This window comes from Copadichromis virginalis, linkage group LG3, assembly GCF_057382275.1.
Source record: "Copadichromis virginalis isolate Kocher_CV1m ecotype Utaka linkage group LG3, C_Virginalis_male_GT1.1, whole genome shotgun sequence".
NCBI classification, from domain to species: domain Eukaryota; kingdom Metazoa; phylum Chordata; class Actinopteri; order Cichliformes; family Cichlidae; genus Copadichromis; species Copadichromis virginalis.
The window spans coordinates 32,047,423-32,061,262 of record NC_140620.1 but is presented as its reverse complement, the minus strand read 5'-3'; the positions used below and the strand labels follow the sequence as shown (position 1 = coordinate 32,061,262).

The 13,840-nt window shown below is 39.4% G+C and overlaps 2 protein-coding genes and 1 long non-coding RNA gene across 6 annotated transcripts in view; 1 reads left to right on the top strand and 2 right to left on the bottom strand.

The window, feature by feature from the left end:
• Positions 1-4,063: 4,063 nt before the first annotated feature.
• On the bottom strand, positions 4,064-8,157 carry LOC146714111 (uncharacterized). Its single transcript, XM_085450702.1, has 3 exons — positions 6,430-8,157; positions 6,135-6,224; positions 4,064-5,192 (listed from the first exon to the last, which is right to left on the bottom strand). Exons 1-3 carry the CDS (start codon positions 6,685-6,687, stop codon positions 4,875-4,877), a joined length of 666 nt encoding a protein of 221 aa, XP_085306828.1. The 5' UTR covers positions 6,688-8,157; the 3' UTR covers positions 4,064-4,874.
• A 1,406-nt stretch (positions 8,158-9,563) lies between these two features.
• On the bottom strand, positions 9,564-12,847 carry LOC146714110 (uncharacterized). The gene is made up of 2 exons (XM_085439618.1): positions 11,869-12,847; positions 9,564-9,629 (listed from the first exon to the last, which is right to left on the bottom strand). The coding sequence occupies exons 1-2, from the start codon at positions 12,559-12,561 to the stop codon at positions 9,564-9,566; spliced, it is 759 nt and encodes a 252-aa protein (XP_085295744.1). The 5' UTR covers positions 12,562-12,847.
• A 287-nt stretch (positions 12,848-13,134) lies between these two features.
• LOC146714104 (uncharacterized) overlaps positions 13,135-13,840 on the top strand; it is a 112,195-nt gene continuing 111,489 nt past the window's right edge. For all 4 annotated transcript variants that reach the window (XR_014918776.1, XR_014918777.1, XR_014918774.1 and 1 more), the window contains exon 1: positions 13,135-13,369. This is a non-coding gene — a long non-coding RNA (uncharacterized LOC146714104). The remainder of the gene's footprint in view (positions 13,370-13,840) is intronic.

Sequence of the window (13,840 nt, the reverse complement as noted above, 5' to 3'; positions counted from 1 at the left end):
CCTCCTCATTCTTTTCTTCTTCTTTGGTGCAATACTATAAATACAGTGTACCCCTTTTGCCTCTCCCCTTTTTCTACAATTCCCCTGTGGGAGAGGAGCTGGAGTGGGCAAATTATTTACTTGGAGGTCTTTCTTTCTTTTACCTTTTTTATCAGACACAACGCAGAATCACACCGGTTACACACACACAACACAGACATCACATGGGGATACAAGTCAGAGAACAGTTGCATTACAGAAAAACCACTGAAATGTACACTACAATGGGAAAGTACAAGAGGAACAAAAGAGACCTCTACTCATGCTGGGCTATAGGAGGACAGCATGAGAACAGGAAACAAAAAAAACTCCTCTGCACAGAAAGCACATAAATGTCCACAGTACAACATTATAGAGCACGTGACCAGCAACAGGGGTGGGTAGGGGATGAGGAGTAATCCCAGGCAACACACTGCGCCGACTCTCCAGCACAGGCCCAGACCCGCCCGTGTTCCCCAGGAGGCAACAAACATCGAAGGCGTCGGAAGGGGAGGGGGATGAGTGAGTGCTTATCAGTGTAAGTGTATGTGTGTGCGTGTCCATAGTTCAGCTGAGACAGTGTCCTTCGCCCTGCCAGGCTAAGGAAACAGTCTTCCAGCCAACCCAGGTGGCCTTGCAAATATGACATCCATTATTAATTGAAGTCATGTTTAGTCCACATAACGGTTTCAGTGAACCATGCACTGCCCAAACACATTCAGACTTGCTAAACCAAAACAAGGCAAAGCTTCAGATAAACCTGCATAAGGTTACTCTACATTTACACTTTGCTCTTTGAATGCGTTGCCTTGCAGTGTCACACCTAAGAGGATATTCAGTTTTAATAAGCTTCACCAGGCCTTTGCATGTAAGTCGTCATCATGTTCAGTCATCTGATGAGAAAAATCAGCCATGGCACATCACCTTAATTGTCAGACTCATTGTAAAGGCTCTCGTACGGCCCACTTTGATCTCAAGGGTGCAGAACCAGAAAAACTCCCCTTTGTGTCAGTGTGAACAGTATGACTCATGCAGTTTTACTGCATGATGTAGAAATACTGCCGCAGTGATGTACAAAGATGTGCTCACTAGTATAAAAACAAAAGGTTATGGTAGTGATTAAATTTCAAGAAAGTAACTCACGTTATTTCACAAAAAAAGTCTTTTTATTTTAATCAGAATATATAACAAAAACAAAATCCCCCACAAAAAAATTACATTTTCTATGTTTTAAGTGTTATTGTTTATCTATTACTTAATTGTTTTAGTGTAGTATGAATGGCAGTGGGGGATTCTTTTATGCAAACTGTAAAAGAGAAAATACACTATCAATTCAGAATCTCATGTCCAACATCACATATTCCAAGGTTGTCCAGTGGGCCAGATTAGAGTCTCTGCTGGGCCGATTGTGGCCCTCCGGCCATAGGTTTGACACTCCTGCCCTAGAACATGCTGTCCAAACATCTTTCTTTTTTCGCTGTCTTACAGCTGCTAACATTTCAGATTAGGTAAAATTACAGTTGATGACATAATAATGTTGAACTGTCTTAGCAGTTCAGTGAAACTATGAAATCAGCTCCGCCTGAGAGTCAGGCATCATCCATGCATACATACACTACCACTGTTACAGTATCACGCTATGATATACCGCGCTATATTGTAACATACATACAATTCTATTCTGATGTTGTGTTCTCGTGTTCTACACTGTTCTATGACATTATATTCACGAGACCCCTGGTGGGCTGTGAAGGAACTGCAGTGTCAAATAAACTATTCTAAGTACTTAAGGAAAAAGAAGCTGCTGATTGTTATTTAACAGAATTTGAACTTTGCGCGATTTCTAAATGTCTAAATGAATTTAAAAAAAATAAAATTTTGATCAAAAAGTCAAAAATTAATAACACCGTGATTCTGAAGTGAAGGGGGCAGTATCATTCGGCGTGAGATAAAAACGTCCGAACGCGTAAAGATCGCTCTCCATTTAATAACCGAAATTATATTTTGATCAACAGCTTATTAGTATACAACAGAGAGCTGCAACAGTCATGAAAAATCACGTATTCCGCATAAACCTGTCGTTTTTACCATCGAAAAAAACGATTTACTGTTGATTTATTGACATAAAAATTGGGTCTAGACTCTCGTGCTTGAGCAATAATTGGCCATCATTAATAATCAGAGCCAGGAGGCCGAGCCTAATACTACAGCGCTGCACACAGGCCTGTGCAAATCGTTTGGCTCAACCTGAGGCCCTTTAGGCCACTAAATCCAATGTGGCCGCTCATCTGATCGTTTTAAACCTGTTTTAAGTCGTTTTTGGTACATTCAAAGTGGAAGTGTAGGCTTTAGGTTTTTAATGTGTATATCGCACATGTGTAGCATTCATTTCATTCTTTAAGGAAATTCGTTTAGTGAATGACAGACAGAAAACTTTTTTTATTTTCCAAAGAGAGAAAAAAGACAGATTTAAATAGCTCTACATACTATTATCATGCTGACTTTCCGATCAAGTCAGTGATGAAATAGGACATAATGTTATCAATGTAGTCTTTTCTATGTGTTGACAATACCACACATAACGATCATACGGCGTTTTGTCAGTTTTCAACCAGTGAATCATTAATTTGACCTTAAACACTTTGGTGGATGTGAGCAATCATTACATCATTTAATCCGAATTCTGTCGGAAAATACAAAGAGAAAAAATATGCAGTGATTTGTGTTAAATAGTAATAAATAAATAAATGCTGATGTAAAAATTACCGAACAATTTGTCTTCTTTGTATCCGCCTCAGAAAATGTTTGTGTGGAGAGCGAGAGGGTTTGCTTCATTAGATTCTGAGAGGTGTGGACTAATTTCTGCTTCTTATTTAACAAAAAACAAATGTAAACATACGTTTAAAAATATTAAAATGAATCCAAGAAGCACTGTGGCCTAAAAATGTATTCATGTGTATTGTTTAATGGCAGAATCATGCGTTTGACGTTTATAAAATGGATTCTAATAGGAAAAGAAGGTGAGCCTGGCTTTACATAATTTATTTTCATTTGTCAAACCACGTGTTTCCGTCTGGAAGGAGGAACTCTTAATCTAAGCCGAGGCCTGATGGAGCAGGCGAACCACGAAGTGTCCGTGAAAAACTTCACCGTGAACGCACTCAGGCCTGTGAGGCCTGAAGGCACTGAAGGTGAACGTGTGTCACCTCACTCAGGCAGTGGTGTAAGCGCACTGTTTATTTAATCACACACAGCTGAAGCAAGATATTAGAAAAATAAGAGAAAAGTAAATTAAGACAGGAAACAAAAGCTTTAATCGGTGTAAAAAAATCATAATCATAATTATAAGCTGCACACATTAATAAGCTGAAGCGCATTAATAAGTTAAAGGTTGCCAGGTATTGATCCTAAAAGTCTTCAGACGTCTGCCTGGGACGTATTTGATGGATGGTGGCCATTCATCTGCAGAGGAGGGCGATGGCTCAGAGGCTCCGACGCCCCATTTACATCATGGTGTTCATCTCCGGGTCCAAAGCGTGGGAGAAGACGTGACAAGTACGTGGAGCAGTGAGATTTCATCAGCCATCCACACACAAGGCCGCAAACCAAAAAGACCACAGCTGTGATGCAGACAGCGACCAGAGTTCCCACACTCAAAAAAATCTGTTGTTGGATGAACACAATTTAATCATGGCACCCTTTTTGCACACAATTTAACCAAGTACAATAAACCCTTTTCGATCATGTCAAACCAACACATTTAGCATTTGGTGGTTTAATGTAATCAGATTACGTTGGATCAACATACTATACTTACATTGATTTGAAGTGATTTATTTAAGTATGTAGAGTGAAATTTGTTTTAATTCATTCTACACAATTTAAAAAGTTTAGGAAAACAGAATTAAATCTTGTTGTTTCAACAACTACTTTGTTAATCAAGGCAATGATTTCACTCATTTCAACCAAATTATTTCAATTAGATTTGTTTACATTTGTTACACATTTAGAAACCCACTACTTTACAAAAAAAGTCACAATCAGATTATGATAACATTATCTTTATTAACTGGATTTAGTGGACAATATAAAAGCTTACCATTTTTGTACACCTGCAAGCATATACTTCAAAAGGTAAAATGTTAGAATACTTATTTACATAGGTAATATGTTGGAACCAAAGCTTCCACAACTAAAAACAGATGCAAAATTTGCTCAATATATCGACTGCATTTTAAAAAATTAAACTAAAAGATAAAAATACATCTCCCACTTGGCAAGTTAAAACATGTGACAAAATCGAATTGTGTGAATTTGGAAAAATAAAATAAAATAATTAGAAATATTTTGGGGGCAATACAACAACAACAAAAAATTCCATAGGTGATGAAAATCTATATTTGTTTGGTGTATCTCATTGAAATAATTATTAGTTTGACCAATTTTTATATTTCTGTATTTATTTTTTTAATTTTGGTTGCAGTCCTCCACAGCTAGCAATATAGTTTTGCTGTGTTTTAAAACATGCTAGCAAGCAAAATGGAAACAATAATACAGTGAACTTAACAGGTGGCAGTGGTCTTAAACTTTACAGGACCTTGATACATAAACACAACATAGTACTTCTGTCAGTACTTCTGATCCATTTTGAGCCATCTATATAAGGACAAACAAAAATCATCTGCAGTGCTGTATAAAAGGTGAATTGCCCAACAGAGAGAATCCAAAAACTTAAAAAAAAAATGTTTTAAATGAAAGAAAAAAAATATAAACAACTCAAATATTAACATTATATATTGGAAATCACCATTGCACCAATGAACCATTCAAGACCTATCAGTCATTTTCAAGTGCTCTCACCCCATAAGCTTGTTTTTCAGAAACTGTACCTTTGAAGACAGCTTTTGTCCATCAAGATTTAAAAGTATCTTCTGGAGGACTTCAAAGGTGCATTTAAGTTCTGGTGGGTAGCTCAGGTTCAAACGGTATATGAGTCCAAACAACAGAGCACATGCTTGTGCAATGTTACCCAAATCAGTGTTAGCCTCCACACCCTCAATCACGACACCAACGTCCTCTGGGTCATCTTCAGGTTCAGCACCCTCCTTCTGGATGACGTACACCCCCATCACAGTTTGCTCCATGCAGCTTTTTGCCTCGCTGTCCGTATCGTACATGAAAAAGTATAAGACAACAAAGTAAAATTTAAGAGATTGTTTAAACAACTGTTTCTATGCTGTTCATAAAATCCAAGTAGTCAAAGTAATAAACAGAAAATTACACCACTAAAGTAGTTGTTAGTAATTACTCCAATACATAAATTATAAAATACACCTCTCATGTCAAAAGAGGTGGCATAATTGACCTCTCACCGGCCCCTCCCCCGAAAGGGCCATTGTCCAATTACACATTATAGCAACCGTTACTGTGTCTGACAAACATTAACCTCAAGCAAGATGGAGAAGCGGTGTGCCCACCGATACGCCGAGAGATTGTGTCTGGAGGAGTTGTGTTCTTTCCATTCACAAAGTCAAAAACAACGTGAATGGATTAAACAGTGTGTATGGCCCCATTCCCAGGTAAATGTACCGAACATTATGAAGCATGTCTGCTCGCACATTCGGGTACCCATTGGTGCGCAGAGGAAACCATTTGTTTGTCGGACGTAGCAAGAGTAACTTAGGGGGACAGGACTCGAGAAAAGGCTAACTCAGCTGCTAAAATAAAACAGGTATAGAAGTGTTAGTACTAAACAGCTCAAAGTTCATAGACATTTCTATTTACAAATACTGATGACCATAACAATGAAAAAACAACAGGACTTGTTTTAATCCAAGTACAGATTCAAAAGCAATATAGTCTTGATGCATGTTAAATGCATTGTATGTTTGTGTATCAAGTTTAAGTAGGCATAAATTTCTTTCCTTCCAATACCAAATTCCAGAAATTCTTTATTGCAACGCTTAATACTGTTTGGTATTCAAGACATCCTTTCCCCAATACCAGGTGTCTTGTTGCTAATCTCAAAATTTTAATTTTAATGATTTGCATTTGAGGCAACGTCACAATTTGTATGAGAATGTTACAGACAACATGCTGTCACAATGGCTCACCAAGTACTCCTTTATTAACTTCTCATAGTCTTCGTTTAGGTGGATGCACAAAGACTTCAAGATGCATGCTCGTCTGGTATGGATGTTGTCATGCTGGAGAGGAGGAGGAGATAATATGAGCCAAAACCAGTCTGTTTTTCTTAAAGCTAGGGTAATCAGTTAACTTGCATAATTATTCTTTAGGTTAGAACCTGGCATGTACCACTTGTTAAGCAAACAAACAAAATTGACAACTTCATCTCCAAATAAAAGTTATTTTTGCTGCCTATGACAAAGTCTACTCAATCCTAATACAAACCTTGGAGATGGCAAGCATGAGACCTCTTATTTTCTTTCCACGTGTCCCTCCTTTGGTCAGAAAGATTTCCATTAAGCGTGGCGCGTATTGGTCAAGCTCGGCAAAGAAAGTAGATAGCAGAGGCTTTGTGGTGATTCGCAGAAACTCCTTCTCAATCTGCAATAGAGAACAAATACATTGATTAAAAACGCAACTGTATATTTCACTCACTTCACATCTAAGCTGACTAAAGCTGCTTTTAGAAGACCATGCAGACATCAGTGCTGTCTGTGTAGGACATGAATCAGTCTGTGTCAGATACTGAATTTGAAATTTCCACTAAAGTCACAAGTAAGAGGCAAGTGGAACCAAGATCTAGGCCATTTGCTTTTTGAAGTTTGCAAAGACTGCTAAATTGCACCAGTGGTAGTTCACTCTTTGCAACACAGTATGCTGTTCTAAACAGATTTTTCAGGTTTATTTTTAGTATATTATTTGCAATTGGTGTTTGTTCTGGGAAAGATATTGCAGACTGAGCAATAATCCATTTCTAATGGGGGCCTTTCTTAAAATGACTGGTCCCAGTAACAAAGGCGCTTGTCGACTCAGAAATCGAGGGAAAACCAACAACACACCCGGCAGAACATTATGTTATTTACACGGGTGCACATAAGTGGTCCGCATGTGCGCATTCGCTGTCAAAATAAAAGACGCGCAACAGATAAGAAGTTGCAACGCACGTTTGCATCCATATAAAAGGCACTGTTTTTGTCCGCTAGAGTGGGATTTTCACGGCACATTCTGCACCACATCTGTGTGTTCATCATTTGTTTGAAGCCAGCTCACCTCCTGCAATCACTTTTGCGAGAATACGCGCTTCTTTTGTGGTTCGGACTCCTTCTGACATTTCTTTGGAGGTGGAGGAAAACCAAAGTAATTGCTTAAAGGAGCTTCTTCGACATATTTAAGAGTTCTAAACAAATATGTCCTCCTCCAGAAAATCTTATGTATGCAAACACGCGTTGCAACTTCTTATCTTGTGCGCGTTTTTTATTTTGACAGCAAATACGCACTTGCGGACCACTTATGTGCAGCCCCGGTTATATAGCTCGTCATGTTGCAGCCACAGAAATTCTTTTGTCCATGAAACCATAAAGCTGCACTTTCTTTTTGCCTTATAGTCTGATTTGTCATAACTTTTCCGTTTTGTGGTAAGCTTTTCTTTGGCTGTCACTTCTTCACCCTGACCTGTCTTATTTGGCTAAGCAGAACTACAATTAATATCCTGCTGCTTTTACACACGCACTCACATAACACTCAGCGATTGTCTGCGCGATCAACCTCTCACATGTTTAAGCTGCGGGAGATTTCACTTGTCATGTTTGCATAGTAAGCTAACGATTGATAAGACGATGTCAGAGGAATTGGTGCACAAATTATCATCACTCACAGATCAGTGCTGTCGCTCTCTATACACAGGTCGCGCTATTGCAAAGTGAAAGCAAAAAACAAGCGCAAATTCAAACGCGATTTCAATATGTCACATATTGACAGTGGCTCACCGATGCCAATGACATAATTACCCAGCTACATTTCCGAAAGAATGCAGAAGCATTGACATATATTTTTCCTTCTTATGACAGCCCGACGGGCAGGGCAGAGATAGATTTTGGTAGCCCGACTGGAAAAATCGCTAGCCCTGGGACGTCGGGCTAGCCATTTTGCGAGCCCTGTACAGTGTTTCAATAATTGTACCTACTACTCTCCCTGATGGAACAACGCTTGCACTGCCACATACAAGTCACTGAAAGAAAAAAAGAAAAGCAGTTTTAAGGATAGTTTTATTGGCACCTTTTTTTCATTTTGATTAAATCATAAAACTATCATAAAAAATATATGATGGTAAAAGGCTTACCATGTATTAAAGAGGAGGCACAAACAATCAGAAAAAGGGGTCAGCTTTCTTTGTGGTGTTACTATGGTAAAGAAAACAGAAAAAATTATTTTATAAAAATTCCACAGTGGATTTTTTTTTACTTTGTTGCAAATGTATAAAAAAAATACAAATACATATAAATACCTCTTGCAATATAAAATTCACAGATAAATATCCAATCTGTTGCTAAATGTAATAGCAGTGTTTCACACTATGCAATAAAGATGCTGGTAGTTGCGGTAAAGGTCCCACAGGCAATTTTCATAACTATCCGCCATTGCCTTTTCCTCTGACCTCCTGTTTATGCTCTTTTTCCCATGCACTAGCATCAAGTCAATTCGAAGGATGCAGCCCCTGAATTTGGACACAGCTAATATTTAGCAAATCGCGCATGCTAGTTTAACTTGCATTACTGTGAGAGGCCGAATGCTTAAAATAAAAGGAGAGAGAAAGAAAGAAAGAGGGAAAAAATGCAAATGATAATAAAAAAAGTGAACAAAGACCATGTCTTGCAATAACCGTCATTTAAAACCAAAGTGAATGCTAACAGAGCTAGGTAGAAGTTCAATGAGACAACCATACTAGCTTTAGCTAACTTCATTTACTTTGAAAGTGAATTACAAACGTGTTAAATATTGAATTAAACATATCAATAACCGCTAAAAACACTATAAGACTAACTGCAAAAACGGGTAAAAAAAAAAAAAAGAAAAACAATGAAGTGGAAATGCTAATAATAGTATAAATATACCCAGAGCGGATTATAAATCAGGTATTAGACGGTACCGATTGGCACCGTCTAATACCAGATTTTCACTGTATTTGCTCCACTCTCGCTGTCTAATGACAACTTACACATTTGGAATTAAAAACATTGTTAAACAATTAATGGACAAAACAACTTCGTTTGACTAAGATATTTTGAGTTATTTATTACTTACCTGTATTGTGGAAGATTCCGCAGAGGGAAATGGCAGTCCACTGAACACATATAACTTCTCCGCGTTCCCGCCTCTTCACTTTTGGGAAGTTTGAGCATGCGCACTAGGCATCGGTTTTAGAGTTGTTGATTTAAAATAATTACATTTAATTGAACTGAAGAATGCAAATCTAGTTCATTAAACTTTTTGTTATTTTATGTTAAACCAACAACTGATAATGATTTAAAAACCTAAACTCAATATGTTCATGTTAAATAGACAAATGTCTATTGAATTAATCAAACAACTGCCTTAGTTGACTTTTTTGAGTGCAGTCCGCTTACTTCTAAAGTCGTCTGTGTTGGCTGCAGAGGATACAAGAGCAGAAATGTGATCAGATTCATGGAACTTTATATGAAGCTGTTTCAGGTCTGACATATAGCCGTAATGATGTTATCTATTCAATCGGGGGGCACCACGTTGCTCTTTATGTGGTGTCTTAATACTGAATCTCTTCCTGTGGCAGGCTAAATATGTGTCAGTAGTGATGTCATATGACATGTTGCAAAAATGGGTTGCATTTATGTTACTGGTATACATTTTTACATAATATAAAGTATCATATCGCATTATCTGTTATATAGCGACATGCATTTATGTTCATTAGCGCACAGAACTGTGAGACAAGCCGAGAAAAGTCTCAGAGTGTGGGGCTCCAATGATAATGGCCTCACCAATCGCCAGCAAAGCGCAGTACATGTACATTAATGCAAATATGTATGACAACTGGAAACAACAAACTTGTTTTATTGATTGAGACAAATAAGACGCTCTGCAGTGTCATCAGAATATGAAAGCACGCGAAGAGGAAATACGAGCTGATTCAAGAGTAAACAAATGCGTCAAAGCCTCGATAGTTTCGCCTCACTTGACAGAACTGTGACTGATGTGGACAAGAAGACTGATGTGATGATGTGATTTACTTTTTCAACACTTTGATTTTGTTTTTTTACTCTTTACATATCAGCATAAATAGCAGTATTGTAAATTTCCCTGATATGATTTGGAGGTTGCATCCACACCTGAGCGAGCAGCTTCACCACCAGTTGGGCCTGCACTAAATTAAGAGACACTCAGCTACTGTGTGCAGATTTGAAAATGAATATGCACCTATAGGTAAGACACTGGCCTGATGGGATTGACCTCAGGACTGCTCCACCGTCCTGCACTCAAAGGATATATTAGTTTTAACTGAAGATTAGGTGCTCTGTGAGGCACGAAAATGCTGTTTAACAATATTTGACATGGTTTTAACATGTTTATAATGCCCGTCTTTCATTGAACAGGGTTGAAAATCAGTGTTTTTGTGTTTACTCGGAAAAACAAGGAGTTGTGGATGGACTGTGAAAATCAAAGACAGATGTAGTTCTATAAATAAAGGAACAGAAATTTTGTCTTCCTCTAATAATGTGGGTAACATGGTTGCACTGGTTTCTGACACACTCAGACTTGTAAGAAATATTACATTATGTTTGACTCATAGTGTCAGCATGGGACTCCATCCTTTCACTTCCTCTTCGTCTATCTCAGAACGTGTTGGTCTGTCTCACCCTGTTGCAGGCTGAATGTGTTTCACGAACAGTGTTCTGTCATTTAATATATGTTGAAATCAACATATATTAAATAACAGAAATAAGTAAATTGGTTTAACAATTATAAAATATGAGCAACAGCAGAATATTTTTTAAAGTATTTATAATTTTATTTGACTATTATCAAGAAGTTGGAACAGGATAAAAATCCCATTCTCAAGAGCAGTTTGATTTCAGTTTGTTTGTTGATCAAAATCTGATTATCTGCCCTCGTCAGTGCCTCCTCCCTCCTCCTCCTCTTTGCTGTTGCAGAGTTCTCCATAACCACTGCTGATGGATCTCAAATTTGTGTCTTCTCCACATTGTGATCGTTCCCCACCAACACTTGTGTGTACACGGTCTGAATTTATCAGGCATCAGATATCAGAGGATCCAAAAGGCTGCTGTAAAGAAGAACATGAACATGGTCCATGTCCAGCGAGGACAAGAAGACAGGACAGAAATGTTGGTCACTGCAGTTTGTAAGTTTTAACTGGATATCCCATTCACATCTGTCTGTGGCTAATAAAAAACTAAAACTGTATACTGCTGGATCCTTTTGGGACTGCCCCCAAATCTTACTTTGTCAAGCGAATAAGAGTTAAAATAAGTCAGCATCTCTGCCAAAAAATAAATAAATAAATAAATCCCTTCATGGAAAGATCTGTGGCTGACCACACAAGGGCCCACCAAGTCAGCACTGAAGACGTGGTCTGACCTCATCACTCCCAGTCTGGGTCAGAAAAGTAAGCTGCGCCTTTGAAATGAAGCGAAAGTCACTTGTGTTCAAGGCAGTAAGGCTTTGTATATAAAGCTATATCTAACCACTTCGCCGTGAAAGTGTGACCAGTAGAAATTAAATCCGAATGCGCAGCAGAAAGACGAACAAACAACACCAATCACGCTGTTTTGTAACTTTGGAGTCACGTGTAAAAATAAATAAAACACACACATTTAGAGTCAATGTACTCACCATCAGTGTAGGCTTTAGCGTGCTGGTCAAGGATTCAGGGACGATCTCTCGAACTCGCAGGCGCACAGCTGAGCCGTGTCGCTCCGTCTTGTCCACGTCACAGAAATAAACGCCTTGATCCCTCAGGTGAACTCGCTTTATGGTGAGGGACAGGTCTGCCCTTTGGTACCAGTCTGATGATATTGATACCCGGCTTTCAAAGCCATTCCCCTCAGTAACCTGGGGAGGATTCAGCTCCAGCACCACCTCTCCGTCTCGCCTCCACTGCGCAGACTTCACCCTCTGACCTGCTGTGATAGAGCGGCACGGCAGTGCAGCATCCTCACCCTCATCTACAACAACTTCAGAGGGCAGGAATACTTGCAGATCAGTGAGCTCTAGCTTCCCTTTCTTCTTGCATGTAAAGTCATACATGCCCTGGTCATTTAAATCTACACTTGACAGTTTTAAAAAATCGCTGCTTACAGTCACCCGGTCAGTGTAAGCTCGCCCCGGCTCCCAGTCACCATGAAGAGACGCCACCACCTGAATGCTGCGGTCCTTCAGGTGTAGATTCAGTGCCCCGTGTCCCTCCATGCACTCATCTGAGAGGACAAACTTAACATCATCCCCTACACTCGCCTGGATCAAGTCTCCAAAGACCTGGCTGATAAAAACTAGAAGAACAGCTGCAGAAAATGGTAACCGTATCATCCTGTCCGAGTGAAGGGACTTAAATCCAGCTCAACGCGTAAAGGGTCCTTTCGGAAGAGAAAACTCCTTCTAAGCGGGGTAGAGCAGGGCGGGCCAAGGTAGTAGAGAATAAAACTTTGCGAAGTTAATTATAATGTATTTGCCATAGAAACACAATATAAAGCAACCCTGGCCAGTAGCAAGAAGAATGAAATATAAAAAAGAAAAGAAAAATCCAGCGGCGAGCAGACAGCCTCCCCACGCGTCCTCTTCCCTCCTTTCGTCGTTCTTTAGTTGCTGAACTAATGTAAAGGGGAACAGCAGCTGTCACTTTTCTTATAAATACCGACCGTATCTCATTGATCATCCGGGTCAACACTTACCCTGAGCAGACGTCTCAGCCATGCCCTGCTCTCCGCTTTATAACGGTGGTTAGCGTTTCGTCCCATCAAGGCTCTACCGTACCTCCAGCTGTCCGCTGAACGGACCCATTCTGCCACCTTATTGGTCTTATGTGCCCCAAGGCTCATCCTGATTGGTTAGCGTCTGAGTCTGTTTACAACCTCACAGCTGTGTGGGTTTGAAAACCTACGTCACTACACACTGCTCGCCGCAACACCCGCTTCCCCCGTGTATTTCCTGCTTTCTTTTCTTTCTCGTCTTACAACTCACTAAGATAAAGGGTAACGGAGGAAGCTGAATAAAAGATAAATACAAATAGAAAAATTATTTATATAATCGGTCTGTAAAGTAAGTTAGTTAAAGGCATGGGAAAGTTAGTAAGGATCTTTTTCTTCACTCTGGATTTAGGAGGACTCCAGCCGTTCAGGTAACTCGTTAGCTTCCCTGACGCTAGCTACAATGTTCACGGTTTCTCATGGATATCCAGCAAGTGTGAAGTTGTTGACACGTCCCCCGGGTTATTGTAACTGCTCAGACAAGGTACAGCTAATGGAAAACGAGGCAACTCTAAAGGAAGGACTAGGCTTAGCATGTTGGCCTTATAGCATGCTAAGTTGGTGTAGCCTGCGCAGACTACGTCGACGAGTACAAATATGGCTTTTTCTTTGGGGTTTTCTCTCCTGTGTGCGACCAGAACTCAAGTTACGTTTGTTTTGACCATGAAAATACACAAATGGTGTTTGTCCAACATTGTACAAATGAGTCTAAAGACACGAGACAAGGCAGGGTGTGGCAGCGGAAGAGCATACACCACACTGCCTAAAAAGTATTCACTTGTCTGCCTTCACAGACGTGTGAACTTGAGTAACATCCCATCGCACGAGTTTTTTAATGAAGA

Coding starts and splice junctions, on each gene's coding strand:
- LOC146714111 (XM_085450702.1), bottom strand. CDS start 6,687: ATGTCTGCATGGTCTTCTAAAAGCAGCTTTAGTCAGCTTAGATGTGAA. Junction 6,225..6,429: donor TCATGCTTGCCATCTCCAAG/GTTTGTATTAGG, acceptor CCTCCTCTCCAG/CATGACAACATCCATACCAG. Junction 5,193..6,134: donor AGAAGTTAATAAAGGAGTAC/TTGGTGAGCCAT, acceptor TACTTTTTCATG/TACGATACGGACAGCGAGGC.
- LOC146714110 (XM_085439618.1), bottom strand. CDS start 12,561: ATGATACGGTTACCATTTTCTGCAGCTGTTCTTCTAGTTTTTATCAGC. Junction 9,630..11,868: donor CGCTAAAGCCTACACTGATG/GTGAGTACATTG, acceptor TATCCTCTGCAG/CCAACACAGACGACTTTAGA.